The sequence below is a fragment of the Balaenoptera ricei genome, chromosome 15 (assembly GCF_028023285.1).
Source record: "Balaenoptera ricei isolate mBalRic1 chromosome 15, mBalRic1.hap2, whole genome shotgun sequence".
Classification (NCBI taxonomy): Eukaryota; Metazoa; Chordata; class Mammalia; order Artiodactyla; family Balaenopteridae; genus Balaenoptera; species Balaenoptera ricei.
In genome coordinates this window covers 16,831,758-16,859,588 of record NC_082653.1, presented here as the reverse complement: position 1 = coordinate 16,859,588, position 27,831 = coordinate 16,831,758, and the positions used below count along the sequence as shown (strand labels likewise).

Below are 27,831 nucleotides of genomic sequence, written 5' to 3'. Positions count from 1 at the left end.
ATGGAGGGGCATGCTGAAATAGAGATGCTGGGGACACTGAAGGGGCCCTCCACAGGGGAGGTCAGCGTGCACCTGGTGGCCAGAGACAGCCCAGGTTCCGGCTCTCACCTGCCCGCTGCTGCCTTTATCATTCCAGGTGGGCATAGCCAGGGGTCTGGGGAAGAGAAGCAGCCACATACCTGCCCAAGCAGGTGTGGGTCCTGGGGAGGAGATGATGCTTTTCACCTGCCTGCACACATGCATGGCAGGGTTGGGGCAGGGCCACCAGGCTCATCTGTGTCGTGTCTGTCCGTGTATCTGTTCGCAGCCAGCTCGGCCACCCTTGGTCTGCCCAGCAGTGCCCTGGATGTGTCCTGCTTTCCGCGGGAGCAGATCCATGTGGGCACCCCGGAGCGAGGGGCTGGCAGCGTACCTGTCACCGCCACCGTTCTGCCACAGTTAAGCGCTGGGCCGGCGGCCAGCCCCAGCACCAGCACAGTGCGGCTCCTGGAGTGGACCGAGGCCGCGGCCCCGCCTTCTAGGAGTGGCCTGCGGGTCAGTATCTGTGGGGATTGCGGGGGTCCAGAGAACCGCAGCTGCGGGGCGGGGCCTGCGGGCCTGGAGGCGGGGCCTGAGGCGGAAGGTGGGGAAGCTGGCCAAGAGGGAGGATTCTGGGGGTGGGGCTTGGAGTGAGGGGCTCTGGGGGCGTGGCTTGGAGTGCAGACCTCCCCAAACGAGACATTTGCGGGGCCCTAGGGGCGTGGCTTATGGTGAATGGGTTCCGGGGGCGTGGCTTGCAGTGAGGCGGCTGGAGAGAGACCATGCTGACTAGGGGTGGGTCAAGGGCCAGTACAGGAGTCGTGGTCCTCTGACCCTCCGCACTCCAGTTCCAGATAAGCGAATACGCACCGCCGAACATGGTAGGAGCGGAGCAGCCCCCAAGCCCCGAGCTGCGGCGGGAAGGCGTGGCCGAGTACGAAGATGGCGAGGCCCTGGCGGGAGGTGGCGATGCGGGCCCCCAACAGCCGGGTAGGAGCCCCAGGCCCGAAGCTGGGCCCCTGCGGGAGTAGGGGGAGCCCTGAACTCCCTGAGGAGCCAAGGCCAGGGGCGTGGCCCGAGGGGGCGTGGCCCGGGTGCCTGCAGGTGTGCCCGCGCCCACGGGTCGGTCTTGGGGCGGAGAAGGCTGTGGGCCGGTGGGGCGGGGTGGAAGGGAAAGTAGGCGGGGCTGTCCGGTAGGGGAGCCCAAGGTGGGGGGACCAAAGGGGAGGCCAAGCGTGGGCTCCGAGGTGGGCGGAGCCTGAGTGTGGAAGTGATGGGTGGGAAGCCTGAGACCCTTTTGGCCCCCTGCAGAAGACCTCCCCCAGGACCCTCCAGAAGATAACCCTCAGGACCCGCCAGAGGATGATGATGGCACCTGCCAATGCCAGGCGTGTGGGCCTCAGCAAGGCGCTGGTCCAGATCCTGGTGCCTCCAATGATGGCTGCCCCCAGCTGTTCCAGGAGCGGTAAGGGGGAGGGAATTCACCTCTTCTTCTCTGCCTTCGGGCCTCAAAGCCCCACGCCTGTTCAGGGCTTAGGAGAGGGTGTGGATGGTGCAGGGTGGGTAGTTCTTTCCCTCAGGCTGCCCCTCCCTCAGGTCAGTCATAGTGGAGAACTCTTCAGGCCAGAACAACTGCACCAGCGCTTCTGAGCTCCTCAAACCCATGAAGAAAAGGAAGCACAGGGAATATCAGAGCCTATCTGAGGAGGAGTCAGAGCCGGAGGCCATGGTAGGAAGAGGGCATGGGGAGGGTAGGGGGAGGCTAGAGGCTATACCTCAATTCCACTATCCCCTCCATTAATCCAGATCATGGGGCTGGGCTAGAGAAGACACATAATGACTCACTCATCATATTTTGGGGTCCCATCCTGAGTCAGATCCTGTACTTGGTTGGAGGGAAATAAACCACTCTCCTGTTTTTCTAGAGCTCCCATCTCAGTCTAGTGGCAGGGCTAAGTCACATTGACATGAATCAGTAACCAAGTAGATGTGCAGGCAGATGGAAAGCTTCATCACTGGAGCCCCATCTCTGAGCCAGAGGCCAGGGAGCACAGGGCTCTAGTTGCAGAGAAGCTGGAAGAGACAGAGCATGAAAGTTCCACTGGGCAGGCAAAATTGGCACAGGGCAAGTATTTGTGTCCTCAGTTTCCCCACCTGGGAATGAGGAGAATTGCAGTCAGGCTGTGTAACTAGGGGGGGTGTGCTAATGTGAGTCTGTGCCCATGTGGTAAGGGACTGTCTGCCAGAGCTGTGTTCCTGCTGGTAGCCTAGAAGAATATCCATCTGTTTGGGGAAGAACACCATGTGGCCAGAGAGCTAGGCAGGGGCCAGGAATAGAGGCTGAGGCTTCACGCCAATCCATGAGGACAGGAAGCTGGGATCTGGCTTGCCTTCCACAGGAGAAGCAAGAAGAAGGAAAGGATCCAGAGGGACAACCCACCACTAGCACCCCAGAAAGTGAGGAGTGGAACAGCAGCCAGCCTGGTATGATGGCCTGTGTATATATTATATTCATGTGTGTATACACCTTTGGAAGTGTGAGGCTGGGAGTGTGGGTTACCATTGTGATGGTGTGTTGTACATATACAGATGACCATATGTTAGCATGTGTGTGACAGAGAGAATGAGAGAGAGAGAGACAGTGTTTTTGGTTTGTGCATCAGTATATGTGTGTTCTTGGGGGTTATATCATGTGTTTGTTTATCCTCTTTTATCCAGTTGTGAGTAGGCCTCACAATATCCAAAGACTTGAGCAGCCTTTAATGGCACCATGTGGTATTACTTCCCTTTGGTGGTGTGAGCAAGTCCGTACTGGTCATTGGTCTGACCTTGCTATTTGGGCCCCCATTCTGACCCTTCAGTTCTAAGAAAAATGGAACAAAGGTCATTCATAGTTAGCTCTGGCCCTCAGGTCTTCTCCATTACCATCTCCACATTGCCATGTGACAACAGCCAACTGGAGCCAAGTAACATTTGTCACACTTATAATCACCTAGATACTGGGTAGCAATGTCTGTCTTCCTCCCTCAAAACCGAATCTCTTCTACTAAGCATTTGTATCCCTGGTCCTTAGTCCAGAGGCTGGTGTGGAGTACACTCTCAATAAATGTTTGTTCAGTGGATGAATGGAGGAGTTGTATGTTGGTGCTTCCTCTTGGACCATGGCTCAGTTGCATGAGTCACTGTCTTTCCTGTCCCAGAGAGAACCAGAGAGCGAGGTCAGTTCTAGGGCATCATTCTGCCTTGATGGATCCAGTGCCGTACAGAGGAGCGCAATCTGTGTTCAGGGCTCTGAACTCTATAGTGCCTATTCCGTATTTTGCCCATCATAGCCAAACCAGATTTTCACCGCTCTCTCTCTCTCACCCGAGGCTGTCACACCAGAAGCCAAAGTCTTAGCTGTCATTGGTTTATGGCATCTCAAGTCTTAAATAGAGGAAGGAGTTAGTGTCTAACTACTGTTGGCTCAACTGCTCTATCTTTCTTAAGGAAATACATTCTTTTTTTGTTTCTTGGGGCCGCACCGCTTGGCTTGTGGGATCTTAGTTGCCCAACCAGGGATCGAAGCTGGGCCATCGGCAGTGAGAGCACGGAGTCCTAACCACTGGGTCTCCAGGGAATTCCCTCCCCAGAAATACATTCTTAAACCAGCATTTTTTTTTTTTTAAGTTTTGGTTTTTTTGTTTTGTTTTGTTTTTTTTAATTTTATTTATTTATGGCTGTGTTGGGTCTTTGTTTCTGTGCGAGGGCTTTCTCTAGTTGCGGCGAGTGGGGGCCACTCTTCATCGCGGTGCGCAGGCCTCTCACTATCGCGGCCTCTCTTGTTGCGGAGCACAGGCTCCAGACGCGCAGGCTCAGCAATTGTGGCTCACGGGCCTAGTCGCGCCGCGGCATGTGGGATCTTCCCAGACCAGGGCTCAAACCCGTGTCCCCCCGCATTGGCAGGCAGATTCTCAACCACTGCGCCACCAGGGAAGCCCTAAACCAGCATTTTTTTAGCTGGGTCCTGTTGACCAGTCTAAAGTTATCTTTTTTTTTTTTTTTTTTTTTTTTAAATTTTTTTTTTTATAGCTACTTTTATTTTTATTTATTTATTTTATTTTTGGCTGTGCTGGGTCTTCGGTTCGTGCGAGGGCTTTCTCTAGTTGCGGCAAGTGGGGGCCACTCTTCATCGCGGTGCGGGGACCGCTCTTCATCGCGGTGCGCGGGCCTTTCACTATCGCGGCCCCTCCCATTGCGGGGCACAGGCTCCAGATGCGCAGGCTCAGTAGTTGTGGCTCACGGGCCCAGCTGCTCCGTGGCATGTGGGATCTTCCCAGACCAGGGCTCGAACCCGTGTCCCCTGCATTAGCAGGCAGATTCTCAACCACTGCGCCACCAGGGAAGCCCTAAAGTTATCTTTTGATTCATACATTTCACCATCTCAACTGTGAACATTAGTGTGGCATTGGTTTCTGGATATTTTCTCCCTTCTGCCTTTTTTCAAGGGAAGAAACTTTATCAGTAGACAGAAGTTTGCATATATGGCTAAAATCTTTTTCCACTCATTTTTGGGATCTTTTGGGAGAAGAATCTGGGGGTAGGGGTGGAGGTGGCAGGGCTGCTTGCATGTCCTGTGTGTGTGGATAATCTGTATTTTATCTACATTCTATTTGGCAGTTTGATGGCTACCCTATTGGATTCATGTTCTAAAGACCTGACGTATCTAGTCCTGATGTAATGTTCCAATAGTTTAAGAGTTAGAACCATGTAACTCATGTACACACACTCAGCTTTCTCTCCCATATATTTCCTTCACCTTTTCAGTTGTTTTGTGTGAAGCATCATTTTCTTTTTTTTAAATTTATTTATTTATTTTTGGGCTGCGTTGGGTCTTTGTTGCTGCCTGCAGGCTTTCTCTAGTTGCGGCGAGCAGGGGCTACTCTTTGTTGCGGTGCGTGGGCTTCTCATTGCTGTGTCTTCTCTTGTTGTGGAGCACGGGCTCTAGGTGCCTGGGCTTCAGTAGTTGTGGCACGTGGGCTCAGTAGTTGTGGCTCACAGGCTCTAGAGCACAGGCTCAGTAGTTGCGGTGCACGGACTTAGTTACTCCATAGTATGTGGGATCTTCCCGGACCAGGGCTTGAACCCATGTCCCCTGCTTTGGCAGGCAGATTCTTAACCACTGCACCACCAGGGAAGTTCCTCTCCTTGTGGTTTTGATTTGCATTTCCCTGATGGCTAATGATGTTGAACATCTTTTCGTATGCTTGTTGGCCATTTATATATTCTCTTTGGAGAAATATTTATTCAGATCCTTGCCGTTTTCAAATTGGCTATAAGAAACACATTTCCTATCAAAATACAAGGAGTGCCATGCAGAGTTGGGGAACAAGTTGAGAATATTAAGTGTGTGATTCAGTACAAGACATTGATCAGTATGCCTCTTGCAGCAGTGCCCTCTTAAATTTACATGCAAAATTCTGTGAATTGCTCATTTTCCTGGGGAGGTGGTCCATGGCTTTCATTAGATTTTGAAAAGAGTCCATTTATAGTCCGTAGAAACTGAGGGCTGGATAAACAGTAGAGCACAGCATTATGGAGCCCAGCCTCTTGAGTTTGGTCCAGGCATAGATCCCTTATACTTTTGGAACACAAGTAACGGGCTCTTCATTAAGCATTCTGTCTTAAAATGAACTGATTAAGAATTGGCAAACCATGCTCTATAAGAAGTAGATAAATACAGAGATGTATCTGTAGCAATTTGAAATGAAAAGACCCAGCCAGTGGTGGCATCCTGATGACTGCTTGTCATCGGTTGTTCTTGAACCATGGTGTTCTGTTCTTCTCTTTACATTTTTTTGTCTTTCCTGTTGACCTTCCAGTGGAAGGTCTGGCTAGAACCATTAATTTGGGAATTATCTCTACTGAAAAAACTGAAGCCATGCTGAAGAAGCTTCCAGAGAGAAGATGGGAGGGAAGTACTATATTGATTTCTAGGGATCCACCATTAATGAGCAGGGTTAGGGTGGGAGAAAGAAAAACTGGTAATGGAAGTAGAAGAGGTGGAATATACAGCCAAGAAAGTAGAGCAAGAAGGAAATGCTGAGATGGAACAGGTGGCTGGTAGCACATGGAGATCAAGAGAGTTGAGTAATAAGACAAGATCATTGGATTGTGGCCCTGGTGACTCAAGAGAGCAATTTCATTAATGTGTAGAAGTAGGCTTAAGACTGGGTGATTAAGAAGGGAATTCGTTAAAAGAATGTTAAAGTTCTTCATAATATCCCTTTTATCTTTTTGAAGTCTGCAGGATATGTAGTGATATCCCTTTTAAAATTTCTCCTATTATTATGTGTGCCTTCTCTCTTTGTTTCTTTTCTTCCCCCAGCTTTATTGAGATATAATTGTCATGCAACATTGTGTAAGTTTAAGGTGTACAACATGTTGATTTGATATATTCATAGGGTCCCCAACCCCCGGGCCGTGGATCGGTACTGGTCCGGTCTTCGGCCTGCTAGGAACTGGGCTGCAGAGCAGGAGGTGAATGGCAGGCAAGCGAGTGAAGCTTCATCTGCCGCTCCCCTTACCCCCGACCCCATCACTCGCATTACCACCTGAACCATTGCCCCCGCCCCCTCCATGGAAAAACTCTTCCACGAAACCTGGTCCCTGGTGCCAAAAAGGTTGGGGACCGCTATTCTAAGGGGCGACCCAGGTTTCACTCAGGACAAAGGGGAGTTGGCAGAGCAGTGCTCTAGGTTGCTGTGTCGGTGGAGGTCTCAGAGTTTCCTGGCTTAGTTGATCTGTTGGTGAAGAAAATACCTGCTTTGGCCCATCTGGGTTAGATGGTTGGGATCTCAAGCTTCAGTGGAGTGACTGGTGAACTTAGGCAGCTCCTAGGAGCCATGTAGGTTCCAATTAAGGAAAAAGCTTCTTCCTGAGTGACAAACCACTCCACAGCAGAATGACCCAGAGCAATAGCCAAGCGAGCCAGAGCTAGGCAGAGCGAGAATCCAGATCAGACAGACTTAGTGGAGACCTAGGAAGGATCCAGTATTTCATAAGGATCTTTTACTCACAGCGTCTCACTTACTCTTCCTGATGACCCTCTCTGGTAGACAAAGTGATCTGCATTTGACAGATGACAAAATTGAGACACGGAAGTTTCTAGAAGAAGCTGGAACTATTCACCCGAGCGATATGAATTGATTGTGGCAGATTTTTTCAGGCTGACGTTGGGAGCTTACCTTACATGTTGCCAGCTTTTCCCGTCTTTAAAGGATGTTTCGCCTCTGTGTTGGAGGCCAGGACTCCATCTCAGGCTAAATTGAAGGTCCCACAGGGGGATGCAGCTCCCCCCTCCCCAGGACCTGGAGACTCCGAGGGCTGTAGGCTCTGACCAAAGTATGTGTGTGTGAGCGTGTGTTTGTGTGCACTCTGTGTGTCTGGGGTGTGTGTGTGTGGAATCAGTCTCTACTCTGTGGGCACGCCAAGCACACGTACATACATTTTGTCTCTATGTGACTCTGTCAGTGCTCAGAGGAAGAAGAATCGGGAAAAGGGGGTTTCTTCTTTCTGTGTGGTCTCTTCTGTTTCTTCCTCATTGCATGTTTTCCTCCCATCTTTCTTTTTCCTCTTCTTTCCCGGTGAGCTTAGGTGGTGCTGTGATTAAGTCCTCTGGCTCAGGATTTGTCACACAGCTTTGTCCCTCTGTGGTTGAGACTCTGTAACCTCTGTTAGTCACTCCCTAATCCGAAGTGCTTTTGCTGACAGTAGGCCGGGGGGTGGGGCGGGACGGACAGAATTCGGTACAGCCCGCTGTGTGCGGCACCTCATGGCTGAGTGGGACCAGAGGGCAGCACGCGATCACAGACACAAGTGTGTTTTGGAGGTTAAGGTAGAGTGGGGTTGGAAGATAGTATTTGAGGAGCAGCCCAGGGGTCAGCCTGTCTGTCTCCTGCCCACAGCCTCAGGGGAGAAGAAGGAAGGCTGGTCGTGGGAATCCTACCTTGAGGAGCAGGAGGCCATCACTGCCCCCGTCAGCCTCTTCCAGGACGTGAGTCACATACTTTCCTTCTAGTAAGAGCTTGTCTTCCCAGCCCAGGGACTCACCACCAAACTCAGGCCTTCTGGTGTTTTCTGCGTCTGACATCCCTCAAAGGACTTGCAGAACGGAAGGTGGAAAGACTCGTTAGGGGCCCCGAGTAGAAAAGGGCTCACCGAAAGGGGCTTCCTCGGTGGGAAGAAATAGGGGAGTGGGACCCAGGCTCACCCATCACTGGGCCTGCAGACTTTTGAATTCTGGTGCTTTCTAATCAATTCTGATCTTTCCATGACTTGGGTAAGAGAGAGCCCTGACATCCATTTTTCGAGGGACCTAGGAGCTAGTCTGTCCTGCTTTGGATCCCTGCACTAAAGATCCCCAAATAAGTTACCCCTTTGGTAGTACTGGGCAGGTGGAGCCCAAAGGCAGTTCCTTTGCCCCAAGCCCACTCAGCAAGGGTAAGGCTGGAGGGAAGCTGAGCCCTCTCCCATCTGTGCGTTGACAGTACCAGGCGGTCACCCATAACAAGAATGGCTTCAAACCGGGCATGAAGTTGGAAGGCATTGATCCTCAGCACCCAAGCATGTACTTCATTCTCACCGTGGCTGAGGTGAGCTGAGGCTGGCACCCCCATCCTGGTGACGCCTCTCAGGATGGCTTGAAGGAGCCAGCCAGGGGCACGGAGGGCCCGGACTCAGATGAGGGGGGCACTGCACTGCCCTCAGAAAGGGGAGGGGAACGCGCAGAAAGCTAAAAAACGGACAAAAAGCAGGCGAAGGGTCGGGGTGGTGCGGGGATGGTGGCACGAGTCCAGCAAGGTCCTTGTCTTCTTAGGAGCTCACAGTTGTGTGGGAATCAGCCAGATAAACAGCAACAGCCGCAGGGGTGATGACAGATGTGACCAGGGGGGCACTGAGGGGACAGGAGCGGCTTCAGAGAGGAAGGGCCTCCGTTGCTGAGTCTCGAGAGATGAGTTGTGAATGAATAGGATGTTCCGGGCACAAGAGGCAAAGCGAACGGAAGCTCTGGGGCGTGGAATGCCACGTTCAAGGGCGCCATGCTCAAGGAGCCGCCATCAGCTTGCTGAGGTCTGAGCAGTGAGAGAAGGTAGCAGAAGGAAAGGTCCCCGGGGGCCCTGAGCAGGCCTGAGCCTTGGTCACTGCCCTTGGGAGTCTATCCAGGGTTCAAAGGGGCCAGAGAGTGCCTTAGAATCTACCTGTCTTGTGCCCAGAGCTCAGGGCTCATGAGTATGTGAACCATCGTCATTGCAGGATGGGAGGGTGTGGGGCAAAGTGCAAGATGCAGGGAAACCTGGGGGTGAGGAGGGGTGGAGTGGGGAACCTGCTAGCACCAGAGCCCCTGGGACGCCAGGCCGGGCCAGGAGAGGTGAGGGAAGGGGAGTGCGGCAACTGCTGGCATCGGCGTCCCTGTGCTTCCCCCTCATGGGGCCAGGTGTGTGGCTACCGCCTACGTCTGCACTTCGATGGGTATTCCGAGTGCCACGACTTCTGGATCAATGCCAGTTCCCCTGACATTCATCCCGCTGGCTGGTTCGAGAAGACGGGGCACAAGCTGCAGCCCCCCAAAGGTAAGGCCTAGCTGGGTTGGTGCCAGTGAGGCAGTGAGCCTCCCAGACCTGCCCCCACCCCTTGCTGGTGGTACCTCCTTCCCTGTTCCCAGTGCACAGTCAGCCTCTCTGCATCTCATCCTGCTATGCCTCGGCCCCAGGGCTTCTGCTTTGCCCTTGCCCTTTGAGCGGACGCCCACCTAGGTTGTGTCCTGCTTCGTCAGGGGTTCCCTGGGCAGGTTCTCGAGGCCTGTGGGGTCCTCAGGCCTGCCTGATTCTGCTGCTTCAGTGTGGGGTGCGCACGCCATGGCCCAGCCTCTGTCTGCACGGTGCTCTGTTCTTCCCCCCCCGAGGGGCCTAGGTTACAAGGAGGAGGAGTTCAGCTGGAGCCATTACCTGCGCAGCACAAGAACCCAGGCTGCCCCCAAGCACCTGTTTGTGAGCCAGAGCCACGTGAGTGCCCCTGAGCGAGCAGACATGTGCCTCCCAGGATAGAGTCACTGCAGCCGGCCAGGCTCTCTGACTCAGCAGACAAGCACTCATCTACTGGTGCCCCCAGCTGGGCTCTGGTCCTCACCAGATGGGAGGGGCCCACTGGGCAGGGCCAGAGGAGGAAGCCGATTACGGGGTTCCCCCAGTTCCCTCCCTCCTCCCTACCGCTGAAATCCTCTCCTCCGCACATCCCCCTCCGAGCCTGGGCACTGAGGTGTCATTCTTCTTTTTGGCTTGGGTTTCTCTGCAGTTCTTGGTGTCAGGTCGAAGCCTCTATTCTGGGAGTGGCTTTTTCCTTCCTTTTGACCAACATTGAGGCTTTCCCATTTGGTTCCAACACTCACCCCTTGTCTTTCTCTCTGTTCAAGGCAGCCGGCAACTTTATCCCGCAGCTAAAATATCTCCTAATCCCAAGCAAAAGGTTTGAGAGATATATAGGGAACTCCCAGTACAACTGTTACCATATGGAAAGTCCAGGGTCCCTGTGGGCCAGGGGCTGTGCCATGCTGTCCAGGAATGGGCAGGTACCCCCAGCCCCAGTCCAGCCCCAGAGATCATACTTACAGGTTCCCATGTGACCGGTGGGCTTCTACCAGCTATTGTGACGGAGGATGCAGATTTTTAAATCAAACTGTTTAAGTCCTGTCCCCACCGTTGACCAGCTTTGTGGTCCTGGGCAAGTCACTTAATTTATAAAATGGGGGTGATAATACCCATCTCCCTAGGGCTGTGGTAAAGATTGAGGGAGGTGATGGCTTTTGGAGTTTATGCCCGACACGTGGCAGGTGCCTCCCTGCCCTCCCTCCCCGCTCCCTGCCTCACCTGTCAGCTCCTCTTTCTCCGCCACCCCGCTGTGGACCCACCTGCCTCAGCCCAGGCTGGGCCAGGCTTGTCTGGGGAGGGGAGGCTTGTGCTCAGCCTGGCAGACTCTTTGGGTGAGGGTGTAGCCTCGTGTTAGTCACTCATCTTCTGCCACAGTGAGGCTTCCTCTGAGAGTCCCTTGGAGGCCAGAAATTCCTGAGTGGCTCAGGGCTGGGGTTTATGATTCTGCCCCGGAGGCACCCTCTTTCTCAGCCTCTTTCTCCCGCCCTCCTCCCTGCCCACCCGCCAGGCACGACCCCCAGGGAACCTACTCCTCTTCCTTTGCCGGCGGGTCCTGGGCCAGCACAAGCCAGCCTGGGCCTGGCCGTGGCAGCCCCTCTTCTTGCCCCCAGAGTCCCCCACCCCTGGGCTTCCAGGTGGGCATGAAGCTGGAGGCCGTGGACCGCATGAACCCATCCCTCATCTGCGTGGCCAGTGTGACCGACGTGGTGGACAGCCGCTTCCTGGTGCACTTTGACAACTGGGATGACACTTACGACTACTGGTAGTGGGAGGACCCAGACTTGGCCCTGGGGGGTGGGGACGGGGGTGGGGAGGGGATGGCGGGGGCGGGAGGCTTCACGTAGACCCAGCCCAGCCCTGACATATTGCTCGGGGGACAATTGACTGCCCTGTGGATTTGATCTACATCATTTATTAATTATGATGGCAATTAAATATTTCATCTAAAAGTACCAAGGTTAAGACGAGCAAACCCCTGTGACCCATGATTGTCCCTGAGATATTAAGGTGCTGTTAGAGTTTTTAGTTACTGTTGGAATTTTCTGACTGTCTCACCTCATCTGTCTCACTCTCACTCAGAAGTAACATGAGGGTGTGCCCTGTCGCCGTGATCTCATAGGACAGCAGATTTAGGACCTTGAAGTTTCATCTGGGACAGTGAATAATTCTTTTTGTTTTTAATTTAATTTTATTTATTTTTTTATACAGCAGGTTCTTATTAGTTATCCATTTTATACATATCAGTGTATACATGTCAATCCCAATCTCCCAATTCATCCCACCACCGCCCCCACCCCGCCACTTCCCCCCTTGGTGTCCATACGTTTGTTCTCTACATCTGTGTCTCTATTTCTGCCCTGCAAACTGGTTCATCTGTACCATTTTTCTAGGTTCCACATATATGCATTAATATATGATATTTGTTTTTCTCTTTCTGACTTACTTCACTCTGTATGACAGTCTCTAGATCCATCCACGTCTCTACAAATGACCCAATTTTGTTCCTTTTTATGGCTGAGTAATATTCCATTGTATATATGTGCCACATCACTTCGTCTGTCAATGGGCATTTAGGTGGCTTCCATGATCTGGCTATTGTAAATAGTGCTGCAATGAACACTGGAGTGCATGTGTCTTTTTTTTTTTTTTTTTTTAATTAATTAATTTATTTATTTTTGGCTGTGTTGGGTCTTTGTTGCTGTGTGCGGGCTTTCTTTAGTTGCAGCAAGCGGGGGCTACTCTTCATTGCGGTGGCTTCTCTTGTTGCAGAGCACAGGCTCTAGGCACGTGGGCTTCAGTAGTTGTGGCACGTGGGCTCAGTAGTTGTGGCTCGCGGGCTCTAGAGCACAGGCTCAGTAGTTGTGGCGCACGGGCTTAGTTGCTCCACGGCATGTGGGATCTTCCCGGACCAGGGCTCGAACCTGTGTCTCCTGCATTGGCAGGCGGATTCTTAACCACTGTGCCACCAGGGAAGTCCCACATGTGTCTTTTTGAATTATGGTTTTCTCTGGGTATATGCCCAGTAGTGGGATTGCTGGGTCATATGGTAATTCTATTTTTAGTTTTTTAAGGAACCTCCATACTGTTCTCCATAGTGGCTGTATCAATTTACATTCCCACCAACAGTGCAAGAGGGTTCCCTTTTCTCCACACCCTCTCCAGCATTCGTTGTTTGTAGATTTTCTGATGATGCCCATTCTAACTGGTGTGAGGTGATACCTCATTGTAGTTTTGATTTGCATTTCTCTAATAATTAGTGATGCTGAGCAGCTTTTCACGTGCTTCTTGACAACCTGTCTTCTTTGGAGAAATGTCTGTTTAGGTCTTCTGCCCATTTTTGGATTGGGTTGTTTGTTTTTTTAATATTGAGCTTCATGAGCTGTTTATATATTTTGGAGATTAATCCTTTGTCCATTGATTCGTTTGCAAATATTTTCTCCCATTCTGAGGGTTGTCTTTTTGTCTTGTTTGTAGTTTCCTTTGCTTTGCAAAAGTTTTTAAGTTTCATTAGGTCCCATTTGTTTATTTTTGTTCTTATTTTCATTACTCTAGGAGGTGGATCAAAAAAGATCTTGCTGTGATTTATGTCATGGAGTGTTCTTCCTATGTTTTCCTCTAAGAGTTTTATAGTGTCTGGTCTTACATTTAGGTCTCTAATCCATTTTGAGTTTATTTTTGTGTATGGTGTTAGGGAGTATTCTAATTTCATTCTTTTACATGTAGCTGTCCAGTTTTCCCAGCACCACTTACTGAAGAGACTGTCTTTTCTCCATTGTATATCTTTGCCTCCTTTGTCATAGATTAGTTGACCATAGGTGCGTGGGTTTATCTCTGGGCTTTCTATCCTGTTCCATCGACCTGTATTTCTGTTTTTGTGCCAGTACCATACTGTCTTGATTACTGTAGCTTTGTAGTATAGTCTGAAGTCAGGGAGTCTGATTCCTCCAGCTCTCTTTTTTTCCCTCAAGACTGCTTTGGCTATTCGGGGTCTTTTGTGTCTCCATACGAATTTTAAGATTTTTTGTTCTAGTTCCGTAAAAAATGCCATTGGTAATTTGATAGGGATTGCATTGAATCTGTAGATTGCTTTGGGTAGTAGAGTCATTTTCACAAGATTGATTCTTGGGACAGTGAATAATTCTTGCGTTTCAGGTGTGATCCCAGCAGCCCCTACATCCACCCGGTGGGCTGGTGCCAGAAGCAAGGAAAGCCCCTCACCCCTCCACAAGGTGACCCTGCAGCCTGAGCCAACCCCCCTCTCCCTGGTCCCTTACCAGTATCTCATTAGCTGGGTCTTTAGGGGGCAGGGTGAGGGGACAAATGTGGCCTGGAGCCTTAGATTCTTTGCCTGGGAGTTGAGAACCCTCTGATCTTAGCAGAGGCCTGTCAAACCCTGACTCTGTTAAGGTTGAAGGGAAGAAAGTTAGATGACCCCCCACCTCAGCAAGGGAGCAGGAGTCCAGAGCAAAGAAAGTGTATCCTTCCCTGTCGGGGTGTTACGCTGGCCCACATGCAGTAGGGGTTCAGATGGGACCGGGGCTGGAGCAACAGAGCCGAGGAGGGGGCTAGGGGCCAGGGTTCCCAGAAAGCCCTGTGAACTGTGAGGTGGTGTGCTTGCTTCTGCCTGGCACCCCTCTGCCTCAGGAGCCCCCTGCAAGGAGCAGGCTGTGGTGATGCTGGGGGACTTCTCTCCATGGGCCTTTGTCCTTTCCATGCCCCTGGTCCTGCTTGGAGGGGAGAGCTCCCTCAGTACACCTGGGTGCCTAGACATTGCGCCCATCCTCTCCTCCAGACTACCCAGACCCTGACAGCTTCTGTTGGGAGAAATATCTGGAAGAAACTGGGGCCTCTGCTGTGCCCGCCTGGGCCTTCAAGGTGGTGAGTCATCTCTCCCGACCCCGAGCTGAGCTCGGGAAGGCGAGGAGCCCTCGGCCAGCCAGGATGGGGCCCTGGCCTCCCCCTTTGGCTGTGGTTTCCCCAGGCACAGCACCTGGGCTTCCCTCTTGGGGATTCAGCTCTGCTGAGCTGGGCCTTGGCCTGAAGGCCGCTGTCCCCCTGCAGCGACCCCCGCACAGCTTCCTGGTCAACATGAAACTGGAGGCCGTGGACCGCAGGAACCCAGCCCTAATTCGTGTGGCCAGCGTGGAGGATGTGGAGGACCATCGGATAAAGGTGGCTCTGGGCCCCTCAGGCTGGGAGAGTGGACAGGCCAATTGGGCAGGACTTCTGTAGGCTGAGTTGAGGTCAAGGGCATGGCATGAACCAGACTTGAGGGAGGCTGTGCGTTGCAGGGAAGAGAGCTCTAAACTTGAGGCCGAAGATCTTGGGTCTCAGTCTGGCCTCATCGGTGACTTACTTTTGTGAGTCTGGACAAGTCACGTCCCCTCTCTGAGCCTATAAAATGGGCCTAATAATCCTTGTCCTATCCAAGGACTGATGGGAGATGCCAGTAACTTAAAGGGTGAAACCCTTGGGAAGTGTGGGGGCCAAGACAGATTACTGTGGGGTTGGCCCCTTGGTTCTTCCAATCCAGGATCTTGCTTCTGACAGGCCCCAGGGATGGGGAGAACCTCCTGGAGCCTGGAGGACCTCCCGGCTGAGCTGGGCTCCACGAGGAACACCTGACCTCCAAGGGCCTTTCCTCCCCAGCTCCACTTTGATGGCTGGAGTCACGCCTATGACTTCTGGATCGATGCCGACCACCCTGACCTCCACCCCGCGGGCTGGTGCTCCAAGACAGGGCATCCCCTGCAACCTCCTCTCCGTGTGTACCCCTAGGGCACTCTGACCCTCTCCTCCTGATGTCCGGCCCTGCCCCCGAGCTCTGGCACCCCTCCGCCTTCTATAGCATGCCCACAGTGAGCTCTGGGGTCCCTCATCCTCCCCACCCCGGGGGTCTCTGCTACACACAGCAGTGCTTCTGGCCTCCCCAGTTTCGCTGGGTTTGGGGCTGGAGGTGTGAAGGGCCAAGCTCACTTGGGAGCATATGCTTAGGAGGTAGTTGTACCCCTGGGGAGTTCTCTCAGCGAGTAGCAGAGCCACACAGAGCATGCGCTGTGTTTGCTAAGGCAGTGTGGCTCCCTAAATCAAATCCTGGTCCCCTCAGCAGGCAGGGGTTAGAGGTCACCCACATCTGTTTCACGTGTGGTGTTGATTCTTCTTGATTGTTCTCTGCACAGGGGCAGAGCCTAAAAAACGTCACCAAAGTCTTGGGGGTAAAACTGAGAAACAAGAATAACATGAAAATCTGCCTGACATGGCTTCCGGGGGCAGCTGTGCCCACACCGGCTCTGAGTTGATCTCCCCAAGGGTTCTCCTCCTTTCAGAGAGTATGGCCTGCAGGTTTCCACAAAGTATATGAGAGCCAAGCCCTCATTCCCCCAAGAGGGGCTGACATCCATATCCATCCAGGAAGCGGTGTCCCAGCCTGGTTCAGGGCCCCTTGTACCTGGGGAACTGGTTCCTAGTGCTGACCTCCCTGCCCTGCATGACTCCTCTCCCAGCCCCTCGCCCACCCCCAGGGCCCTGTGCTGACCCTTTTCTTCCTGCCCCTCCAGGACCCAGAGAACCCAGCTCCACCTCCCCTGGGGGCTGTCCCCCTCTCAGCTGTCGAAGCCTGCCACAGACCAGGACCTCCAAGTACAGCTTTCACCACCGGTGAGTGAAGGGCTCCTGCTAAGAGACCCTCGGGCACTGTTGCTCAGAGAGGGTCTGTTTTTTGTTTGTTTGTTTGTTTGTTTAATTCATTTATTTTATTTATTTATTTTTGGCTGTGTTGGGTCTTCGTTACTGTGCGCGGGCTTTCTCTAGTTGCGGCGAGCGGGGGCTACTCTTCATCGTGGTGCGCGGGCTTCTCATTGTCGTGGCCTCTCTTGTTGTGGAGCACAGGCTCTACACGCGCAGGCTCAGTAGTTGTGGCTCACGGGCTTAGTTGCTCCGCAGCATGTGAGATCTTCCCAGACCAGGGCTCGAACCCGTGTCCTCTGCATTGGCAGGCAGATTCTTAACCACTGCACCACCAGGGAAGCCCGAGAGGGTCTGTTTTATACCCACTAGGGGTGGCCGACCAGGGTCCACCCAGCCGCTCTCCTAATGGGGCCAGGGTTGGGAAGAGCTAAGTGGGAACAATCAGATTCAGCCCATCTTAAGCCTTCTTCTTCTCCAGAAAGTGCCCCACTCCTGGTTGTGATGGCTCTGGCCACGTCACAGGCAAGTTCACAGCCCACCACTGCCTCTCGGGCTGCCCACTGGCCGAGAGGAACCAGAGCCGGCTGAAGGCAGAGCTGTCCGACACGGAGGCCTTGGCCCGTAAGAGGAACCTCTCGGGCTTCTCCCTAAGGAAGAAGCCTCGCCATCACAGCCGGTGCGGAGGGCAAGGGTGCAGGGCCTCGAGTCCTCCTGGGCCAGGCCAGGCCCTGATTCCCTGCCACGGACCTGGTCCCTCTCTCTCCAGGATCGGACGCCCTCCAAAGTATCAGAAGATCCCACAGGAAGATTTCCCGAGTGAGTCCTGGGTCATTTATTCCTGTGTCCTCCACCACGTTCACAATGAGTACTTAGTAATTGGTGGGAGGAGTCACCAGGGGTGCCCAGAGCCGGAGAAGCTGGCTGGCAGGCAAGCCACCTCTGCATTCGAGATACCTGGGGATACAGAGCAGTGGCAAGACCACAGGGTGGGGCCTTGAGCGACCTCCGATTCCAGCCCCTTTTCATCCCTGGTTTTGCTGTGAGTTTGCGGGAAAGGCACAGAGCCTCTCTGGACTTCTGGTTCACTGTGAGGTGGGATGATGCCTCCAGCTCTGCTTTTCTCAATCTAGGCTTCCAGGGAGGGAGGCCATGGCTGTCACTTTCTAGCTGTGTGGCCTTGAGCAACTTAATTAACATCTCTGAGCTTCAGTTTCCTCATTTGAAAACATGAATAATAGCTGCATTTCCGGTGTCAATTACCTGAAATAATAGTGGCTACTTTGCCGTTTATTGAGCACCTACTGTGGGCCCAGCACCATTTCAGATGCTTTACCTATACCGTTGCTGACTCTCACAAGTGGTCTGTAACGTAGATGTCGTAGATGTCGTTCTCTCCTGAGAGAAGAGGAGTGGGAGGTTGGTAGAGTGAGGTCATTTGCCCAAGGTCACTCGCCTCTTAAGGGGCTGAGCTGGGCTTCAAACTCGGGTCTGACTTCTGCTATCGCTGCTGGTACAACAGACATAAATTATCTGACCCACACGTCAGTTCACTTTTCCACCTCCTTTGTCTTAGATTGGCTGCAACAGCCAAGCACCACAGACTGGGTGGCTTTAACAGAAGTGTACTTTCTCACACTTCTGGAGGCTGGAGGTCCAAGCTCAAAGGATCAACAGGTTTGGTTTCTTCTGAGGCCTCTCTCCTTGGCGTACAGACAGCCACCTTCCTGCCTGTGTCCCACATGGTCTTTGCTCTATGCCTGTGTGCCCCCAGGGTCTCTCCATGTCTCCAAAATTCCTTTTCTTATAAGGATACCAGACAGATTGGATTAAGATCCACCTTATCAGCCTCATTTTAACTTAATCACCTCTTTAAAGGCCCTTTCTCCAAATACAGTCACATTCTGAGATACTGGAGATTAGAGCTTTAACATATCAATTTTAAGGGGCATGGGACACAGCTCAGCCCATGGCTCCAAGGGGAGGGACAAGGTGACCGAGCCCTCCACTGCATGATGAATTCATCTGTATCTTCAGCCGCTGGCACAGGTCCTGATACACAGCAGGGATGCTGGGGATCTTGTTTCAGTTGAGTTGAATGCGCATCATTTTTTTTGTCAGATAGATAATTTTTTTGGCCACACCTGGGGGCACGCGGGATCTTAGTTCCCCGACCAGGGATCGAACCTGGGCCCCTTGCAGTGGAAGCACAGAGTCCTAACCACTGGACAGCCCAGGAATTCCCTGAATGCACATCACTTTAAAGCAAGAAGAGACCTTGAGAAATCACCTGGATCAATGCACAATTTCTGGGCAGGACCCAGGCTATTCCAGTTCTTCAGGAACAGTCTCTGTAACCTGGTCAGTATTAGCACAGAGATTTAAAGCACAACCTCAAAGCAGACTGCCTTTTACATGCTGTGAGATCTTGAGCAGGTGAAGCCACCTCTCTGAGCCTCAGCTTCCTCATCTGTAAAACGCTAATAATAATAGTGCCAATCTTAAAAGGTGGTGAGAGGCTTAAATGAGGTGGTCCATGCGAAGTGCTTGATAACCTGCAGGAATTATTAGTCCTGATGTCTTGCCTGACTCCCTCTTGCTGCTATTCCATACTGTTTCCTCTTGGTAGAAACAGAAGGCAATTCCCGCAGCCTCAGGCCTGAGTGAGGCGGGTCTTGGCCTGCCTCCCGGCCCTCAGAGTGGGGACTTTCAGAGATGGGACTGCCGTGGGCACCTCTTCTATCCCGTCCTGGTACACCTTGTCGGCTTCCATGTTCTGACTGCCAGAGGGCTCTTGCCTACTGTGTTCATTCCAGAATTATCCTGAGAACTCTTTCCACAGACTGAGGCTGTGGCCCAGATTGGACCGGGAAGGACTCACCCAAGGCCTGAGGCACTTCAGGGACAGAGTGAAGTCCTCTTGGGGGACAGAGCCCAGACCTCTGACCTCTGGGCAGGGCTCCCCATTCCACCGGCTGGCTCTCCCAGAGGGGACACTTGTCACTCTGGATTTCGTTCCGGAGACTTCTCATGCATCCGTGGGTAGACCTCCTCCCTGCGGGTTTGCTGGGAAACAGCTCCCTGGGGGAGGCTGCCTGGAGAGGACAGGCCTCAGCTGTGCTCACTCTGTTCGCAGGGCCATTCACGCCCTATGAGTGTCTGCTGTTGGAAAGGATGAGGAAACCGCAGTGATTTCCTTACCCAACCAGTTTATTTACAGATGGAGAAACTGAGGCCCATGTTAAATGACCTGCCCAGGACTAAAGAGCAAGTTAGTAAGGAACTAACCCCATTTCCTGATTCTGAGTCCAGTTTGTGTTTTCTATTATACTGCATTACCCCCACTGCTCCCCCCCCTCACCGTGGTTCCCCTGCCCTTCCGCAGTGCCTATTCAGCACACCGTTATTAACCTCCAATAATAATAGTGCTATAGATTGAACGTTTGTATCCCCCCCAAATTCATATGTTGAAACCTAATCCCCAGTGTCATGGTATTTGGGGTGGGGCCTTTGGGAGGTGATTAGGTCATGAGGATGGAGCCCTCATGAATGGGATTAGTGCCCTTATAAGAGACCCCTTGCCCCTTCTGCCATGTGAAGACACAGTGAGAAGATGGCAGCCTGTGGGTCAGGAAGCAGACCTTCACCAGATATCGAATCTGCTGGTGCCTTGATCTGGGACTTCCAGCCTGTAGTACCGTGAGGAATACATTTCTGTTGCTTTTAAGCCAAAAAAAAAAAAAAAAAAAAAAAGAACAAGAGGAGCTGTTTCTGACCTGCAGCTAGATGTTTTGCAGTTAGATAAGATATCACGGGTGCCTGCAAAAGCTCCTGTCCTGTGCTCTGGGGAAGAAAGATAGGGAGCAGCACAGCTCCCAGATTCCTCGCCAGCGTACAGGGAGCACCAGACACAGGGCTTCAAAGAGGGGCACCTGGGTGGACGGAAGGCCAGACCCGAGGGCAGGTAGATGAAGCGCTGGTGGCAGTAGCTGTCACGGGAGATCCGGGGTGCACCCCAAACGGGTCCTGAGAGAGCTGGCTGGACTGTGCAGCAGTTGCAGGCTCCCTGGTGGTGCTGAAGGGCGGTGCGCTTCAGGGTGTGGGCAGGTGCCTGGGTTTGGGCTGATGAGCAGAGAGGCAGCAGGCGGGCGAAGTTACAGAAGAGCAGTCAGTGGGGCTGGAAACGGGATCCCAGAGGCTCTGAGGGTGATTGTGAGGTGCAAGGAGTCAGGGTGAAAGGCTGAAGCGAAGAGGAGGGATGCAAGGACAATGTGATGAGCAGGGAGGGCCTGCAAGGGGAGGGCAGTGGGGGACCGCGTTCACGAGAGTCTAGAATTAGCACCTGAACAGGATAGAGCCGGCTGTCTTGGATTCTGGGCAGAGGCAGGGCAAGCCCCATGGGACAGTGGCCATGTGGTCCATCCAAGGCAGGTAAGGCGGGTAGGGGCCAGGTTTGCCAGAGTGGCCAGAAGTGGATGAAGTCCAAGCAGACAGCCACCAAGCCTGGCCAAAGAGGAAGCCAGGTAGAACAGGGTCACTCACCAAATCGAAGAGCCGCTTGGAGGCTGGAGTCGGGAGCCAGGGGTTCCGGGAACAGATCAGGAAGCAGAGGGACAGGCAGCATGGCGAGTGGGTCAGGGGTCACCCCAGATGTGCCTGAGTAGACTGGGGTCTGGTATGCAGAGAATGAACTAGACCCGGCTGGGGACGTAGTGGGGAGGAGTGGAGCTTGAGACAGAGGCAGCCGTTAGGGGGTGCGTGTCAGACTGGGCAGGCTGATCCTGATTCTCAAACAGGATCCCCCTGAGGTTGCAAGAATGGGGGCCCAAAAGGACTTAGGAAAAGGAGGGCAAGCAGGATGGACTTTTGATGTCCAGGCTGAGGTTGCTTGGATGTTGGGGGCCGTTTTGATGCAAGGTGTCTAGAGAGTGGTGTTTCTGGGATGCTGCAGCAGATCCAGGAGAGAAGAGCATCCTCGAAGGGCCCAGGGTGATGCAGCCTCAGAAGGATGGGGGTGGGGTCATTCTACACAGTCTGTAACGTGAGGAACCCACTTTACCCCAAGGGGCGAGCACTGGATGAGGAGTCAGGAGATCTGGATCACCCTCTTGGCTCTGCAGGGCTGCCCGAAAGGGGCCGTGGTCCTGCCCACTCTGCCAGCCAGTCTCTCAGGTGGCCTGGGGATGAGCGGGCTTCGGGGACCAGGTTAGCCTTCGGCCTTGGCCGCCAGCCTCTGACTCTGCCTTCCAGCACTGACCACTGACGTCATGCACCAGTCCCTCTTCATGTCGGCCCTGTCGGCCCACCCCGACCGGTCGCTGTCAGCGTGCTGGGAGCAGCACTGCAGGCTCCTGCCGGGAGTGGCGGGCATCTCGGCCTCGACAGTCGCCAAGTGGACCATCAATGAGGTGAGGGCCCCTCCCTCTTCCGCCTCCTCTACTTTGCCCTCACCGCACCCTGGCAGGAGGGCTCAGGAAAGGCCCCTGTCAGGCAGAGCCCCACAGCGCTCCTGACTCAACCTCCTGCGGTCCACAGTCCCTCCCAGCTGCTCAGTGGGGGCAGGTGGGGTGGCTCGGGGTGAGGTGGGGGGCACTGAGGGACTGTTTGATAGGCCCATCCTGGTGGATGGGGAGGAGGGCGTGCTGCTGCTCCGGTAGGAGAGACAGGCTCAGGCCTGGGCCTCGGGAGCAAGGGGCCTCACCTCGCTCACCCAGCAGCACGGAGATGCAAGATCCTCTTAGGCTGACAAGAAAAAGCAACACTGTCAGAGCCCAGGAGGCACCAAGGCCGGGTAGGCCCGCCTCCTCCCTCCTCTCCCGAGCCCCGTCCCCTTGGCAACATGTCTCCTTTGGTTTCCAAGGTCTTCGGCTTTGTTCAGACACTGACAGGTTGTGAGGACCAAGCGCGGCTCTTCAAAGATGAGGTAAGGTGCAAAGCGCAGGGTGGGGACAGAGGAGGGTCACCATCATTGAGATGGCAGGACGCAGGAGCCCTCCCCAGCACTGCCCCCAGCTAGAGAGGGCCCTCTGTCGTCCCACCTTGGGGGACCAGTCATAGTGACCCACGTCTCTGTGAAAAATCTGGTACACGCCATGGCCCAGCTTGGGAACCAAACCCTCTGTTCAGACCGTCCTCAGGAAGGGAAACCATCCTGGAAACAGGATTCCATTCACAACAAAAGTTGTGCTCTCTGCTCGAACTTTTGTTTTCCAAACTTAGCTTCCTCAATGGCAGTCAGTTAAAGTGTATTTTGACTGGCACAGCTATTGCCATTTACTGCAAGGATCCTAACACGCACTTAAAATTAAGACCCAAAAGCTTACCAAAGTTGAGAAGCAGTGAGCTGTAGGAAAGGCCACTAGTTTTGTGGACAGGTGGATTTGAATCCTAGTTCTGCTGGTTGGAGCTCTTTTGAGTCTGCATCTTCTCATCCGTGAGATAGAGATGGGGAGTTCCCTGGTGGTCTAGTGGTTAGGATTCGGCGCTTTTACTGTCATGGCCCAGGATCAATCCCTGGTTGGAGAACTGAGATCCCATAAGCCATGCAGCATGGCCAAAAAACTAGAGATAAAATGGGTATAATGATGACTATCTTGCAGGGCCATGTGAGCACTGGAAATGATGAGTGGATCACTGTACCAGAATGTCTAGTGTAACTATATCATCAGCATCTATATTATTATATACCAATGCTGTAGAGTAATATACAAATCACATCACTATAGCCACATGCCTGTTACAGGCAGAGCTCAATCCATGGTGTTTCTGGCTTTCAATGTGTAGTTGTCCTTAAATAAAGAGCTTTATCATGATTCTCCTAATTTGTAGAGTTTGAAATTGGAAGGGACCTTTCAGTTTGTTTAGGTCTTCCTTCCAAAGAATACACATACCCCCCTTAACCCAAGAGAGCGTAGTTTCAGCTCCCCATAGATGCCACCTCCAGGTCAGGTGCCCAGGAGAAAGAAGTATATTCCTCTTTCCCTGGAAGAATCTCTTTATCCAGGCCCAACACAGCCAGTTTCTTCATTGACCCTTGGGTGGTGGCGCTCCCAAACTCCTCCCCACTCTGGGTGCTTGCCTTCTGGGTTGACGATCTTCTTATCGGAACGTGTCTATGCCCCGAGTTTCAGATGCCGTCTGACCAACACAGAACACACTGGGCTGCTGCTCCCCTGTATGTCTGATGCTTTTGTTTTTAAAAAGACTTTATTTTTTTTAGAGCAGTTTTAGGTTCAAGGAAAATTGAGAGGAAGGTACAGAGAGTTCCCACGTACCCCCTGCCCCCTACACATGCACAGCCTCCCCCATTATCAGCACGCCCACCAGAGTGGGACCTTTGTTACAACCTATGAGCTGACACCTAGACGTTTTGTTTTCTTAATGGAGGTAAAATATGCATGGAGTGAAATGCACACATCTTAAAAGTACAATTCTACAAGTTTTGTGAAATGTATGTACCCTGAACCCAATATGTCAATCAAGATATAAAAAATTTCCATCATACCAGAAAGTTCTTTCCTGGCCCCTTTCGTCAGCTCTCATAGGCAACCACTGTTCTAATTTCTAGCACCTTAAATTAGTTTTACCTGTTCTTGAACTTCGTATAGGTGGAATCATACAGCACGTACTCTTTTGCGTCTGTCTCTTTTCAGTGTAATGTTTTGGAGGTTCATCCATGTTAGAGTGTACACCAGTCATTAGCTCCTTTTTATTTCTGAGCAGTGCTCTGTTTTAAGAAAATCCCACAGTTCTGTTAGTGGGCATTTGCATTGTTTTCTCCTTCTCCAGATTTGAACCCTATGTTTTTGTTGGCAAAACTTAAGTTTGCACTAGCTTTATTACAGCCACACCACACCAGTTTGGAGTTCATCAAAAAGTCCCCCAAGTGCCTTTTCTGTCAATTATCTATTATAGTCTAACCAAATTTTCCAGTGTGTTACTTGTACCACTGGGGTTTTTTTGGTTTTTTTTTTAGCCTAATGTAAAACTTTACATTTATCCCTATTAAATGTTCTCTCGTTGGTTTCATAGTCTCATTGTTTTAAATCTTGATTCTGTCATCTCTGATATTCATAGGGCTTTCCAGCCTTAAACAACTTGTACATTTGAAAACTAAGCTTTCTGTGTCTTCCACCAAGTCTTCACCGCACATGTTTAACGAGACAGAGCAGAAGCACGTGACACCCATTAGAGATCTTCCTGTAGGTGACAACAGGTCACAAATCAATGCTCTTTGAGTGCAGTGGTTTAGCCAGCTGTGGAATCACCCCAGAGTTTGATCCTTGGGCATCCTCCCCTTTTTAGGAAAAGGTCTATCTCTCCCAGGAACATCTGCTGTGTAACTCAGTTCCGCATGATCTGTGAAACAAAAAAACAATGGCAAAAGTGGGGAAGGTGTGCTGGTGGCCCACCGGCATCAAACAGAGTCTCAGGGTGGAGGAGGACCTTTACAGGGTCTGAGGATTACCTTCTCCGGGATCGGGTCCATGTCATCCATTTCCCCAGGGAGGACCATGCTCCAAGGAATGGGCTTTCTCTGGCTGAACTGATGCTTTCAGGGACATGAGTCAGGATTCTTTCCAGCCAGGACACAGACCATTCATTAGAGGGATGCTTCATGAGTGAGAAATTAGATAGATGGGTAGATAGATAGATGGGCATATCGGATAGATGGTCTTAGGGATAGTCTGTTCAGTCTGGTGGTTGGCACTGATGGGCCTAAGAAAAGTCTGCCCATTCCTCCCCTTGTCACCTTTATTGTAGCTCTCATGTATTTGTTTAATTTACTCAGCAAATAATTATTGATGTCTGCTGTGTGCCTGGTCCAGCATCATGTGATGAGGGCAAATTCCTTAGTCTTTCTGCCTCAGTTTCCTCACCTGTAAAATGGGGGTAATTAATACTGGTACTGCTTAAGAGGGGTGTTGTGAGAATTATTAAATCAGTTAATATACCAAAAGTGTTTAAGAACAGTGTTGGAACATAAGAAAGATGTTTATGTTTAAACGCTTATGTTTCTTTAAGAACATAAGAAACACCATAGAAGTGTTTTGTTTGCCATGATTCTTAAGGAGGGAGCATAAGAGGGATGATACCTTTTCAAAAAAAGGGTCCCAGTACCCAGAGGAGGGGATTCATCAAGCCAAATGGTGGGACCAGGAGCCACATGGCCCTCCTGCCCAGAGGCTCCGCAGCCCAGCCAGGCCCACCCGCTGAGAGAAAAGGCCCTTGTGCTCACCATACCACACCCCTAGCCCCATCTCCCTCCCTGGCTCTCTGCATCTCTTTCCCTCCTCCGCAACGGGCTTCTCCCCTCCCTTTCCCTACCCATCTCCCTATCCCGGAGAATTAACAATTATTTGCTTCACCTATTTTTAGATGAAGCAGTTTTTGGTTTTTTTTTTAAGAAAGGTAATTTATTTTATTTATTTATGGCTGCGTTGGGTCTTCGTTGCTGCGCGCGGGCTTTCTCTAGTTGCGGCGAGCGGGGGCTGCTCTTCATTGCGGTGCGTGGGCTTCTCATCGCGGTGGCTTCTCTTGTTGTGGAGCACGGGCTCTAGGCTCACGGGCTTCAGTAGTTGTGGCTCGTGGGCTTAGTTGCTCCACGGCATGTGGGATCCTCCCGGACCAGGGCTCAAAGCCATGTCCCCTGCATTGGCAGGCGGATTCTTAACCACTGCGCCACCAGGGAAGTCCCAGGTGAAGTAGTTTTAAGTAGATAATGGCTATCATGACATTTCACCCCTGAGTACTTCAGCACGCATCTCTAAAAACTAAAGTCTTTCTCCGCATCACCACAGCCTTGTTACCCCACTGAACAAGCGGACAGTAGCTCCTTTATATCACCTAATACCCAGCCTGTATTCAAATTTCCCTGCTCGTGCCCAGAGTATCTTTTGCAGTTGGTGTTTTTGAGCCAGGACCCAAGCAAGGTCCACACAGTTGGTTTGGGTTGTTATGTCTCTTAAATATCTTCTATTCTAGAATAGTTTCCTCTCTTTTTTTTACTTCTTTATTTTTTTTATTTTTTTGTGACATTGGAAACAGTCTTGGTGAATGTGAACTTCTGGATCTGTCTCACTGCTTCTTCGTGGTGTTGTTTAACTAGGTCTACTCTCCCCTGTGTTTCTTATAAACTGGACGTCAGGTGCAGAGGTTGGTTAGATTCAGATTTAATCTCTTTTTTTCTCTCTTCCTCTCTTCCTTCCCCACCCCCCCCCTTCCTTCTCAAGAATAGCTCATAGGTAACATGGTAGCGCTCAGCCTGCAGCACGTGGGAATGCCCTCGGTGTCTGCTTATTTACTATTCGCAGTGCCAAGATTGATCCTTATGTGGGGACAGCAACAGCAGGTATTTTGAAGCCGCTGTCAGTGAGGACTCAGAGGACATTATGTAAACACATACTGAAATCCAGACCAGCCAGCAGAAAGAGAGAGAGCGAGCACGTGTGTGCGTGCGTGTGCATGTGTGTGTGTGTGGACGTGGGGAAACCAGTGGATATCTTTCTTTCCTTCTCTCTCCCCATTGCTGTCTTCCTTTTTTCCTTCCTCCCTCCCTTGTCCTTTCTCCTCCCTCTCCCCCTCCCTCCTGTTTCCCTTTCCCCCATCTGTCCTTTACTCCTATTTTCTTTCTCCCTCTCCACTCCCCACGCACACACCCTCCTTCCCCGTGACCCTCTCCACCTTCTCCGCTTTCCACCTCCCTCCCGCAACTCCTCAGATGATTGACGGCGAGGCCTTCCTTTTGCTGACACAGGCGGACATTGTGAAGATCATGAGTGTCAAGCTGGGCCCAGCCTTGAAGATCTATAACGCCATTCTCATGTTCAAAAACGCCGACGACACCTTAAAATGACTGGCTCAGGGCTGGTCTCTTAAATATCTCCCTCTGCAGCTGCTGCCTCCTTCCCGGCTTGAGTTCCTCACACCCCATCCGTGCCCCTGCCACCCTCTATCCCTTATCAGGGGTGGTCCTTCTCTCCGGGCCTGCCTTGTACAAGGTACAGGGAAGCAGAGGAGCCCTGGGGAGGATGGAGTCCTGGCCCCCGAGTCCTAGAGCTCATCTGCCAGCGGGCACACCGGTGAGGGTGAGACTGGGCGGGGGGAGCACCACTGATGGAGAAGTTTGAAGGTGCCCCACCCATGGCGGCCCCGCATCTCCAGCGACTTGTTTCATCACCAGAGGGTCTTTCTCTCAGCCGTTAAGAACAGTCTGGTAGAACAGGAGTCCTCCAATCTGAGGACCTTTTCTCTTTGGCATCTCTCTGCGCTCTTGCTTCCTTGTTCCCTTTCCTCCTATCAGGAAGCGACCCTGCCAAAAATGTATTTATTCAAAAAGACACCTCCCCTCTTTCTGTCTGCTGGTTTTGCTGCCCACATTCTGCTGCCTGGTTTCCTGGGCACGGCCCAGCCAGACCCCACTGGCTCTTCCCCCTTAGATGGG

The 27,831-nt window shown here is 52.1% G+C and overlaps 1 protein-coding gene across 7 annotated transcripts; it reads left to right on the top strand.

The window, feature by feature from the left end:
- L3MBTL1 (L3MBTL histone methyl-lysine binding protein 1) lies at positions 1-27,309 on the top strand. Of its 7 annotated transcripts, XM_059897192.1 has the most exons (21): positions 1-136; positions 308-534; positions 867-1,008; positions 1,330-1,483; positions 1,615-1,747; positions 2,418-2,502; positions 7,965-8,053; positions 8,547-8,651; positions 9,494-9,629; positions 9,970-10,061; positions 11,315-11,466; positions 13,857-13,933; positions 14,497-14,582; positions 14,766-14,876; positions 15,354-15,468; positions 16,262-16,361; positions 16,870-17,067; positions 17,158-17,207; positions 21,639-21,796; positions 22,249-22,311; positions 27,145-27,309. In XM_059897192.1, exons 1-21 carry the CDS (start codon positions 1-3, stop codon positions 27,241-27,243), a joined length of 2,508 nt encoding a protein of 835 aa, XP_059753175.1. In that variant the 3' UTR covers positions 27,244-27,309. The 7 variants fall into 7 exon arrangements, with proteins under 7 accessions (XP_059753175.1, XP_059753169.1, XP_059753170.1 ...); XM_059897186.1 differs by having other exon boundaries at positions 16,870-17,207; XM_059897187.1 differs by lacking the exon at positions 27,145-27,309 and adding an exon at positions 22,988-24,274 and having other exon boundaries at positions 16,870-17,207.
- The last annotated feature ends 522 nt before the right edge of the window (positions 27,310-27,831 follow it).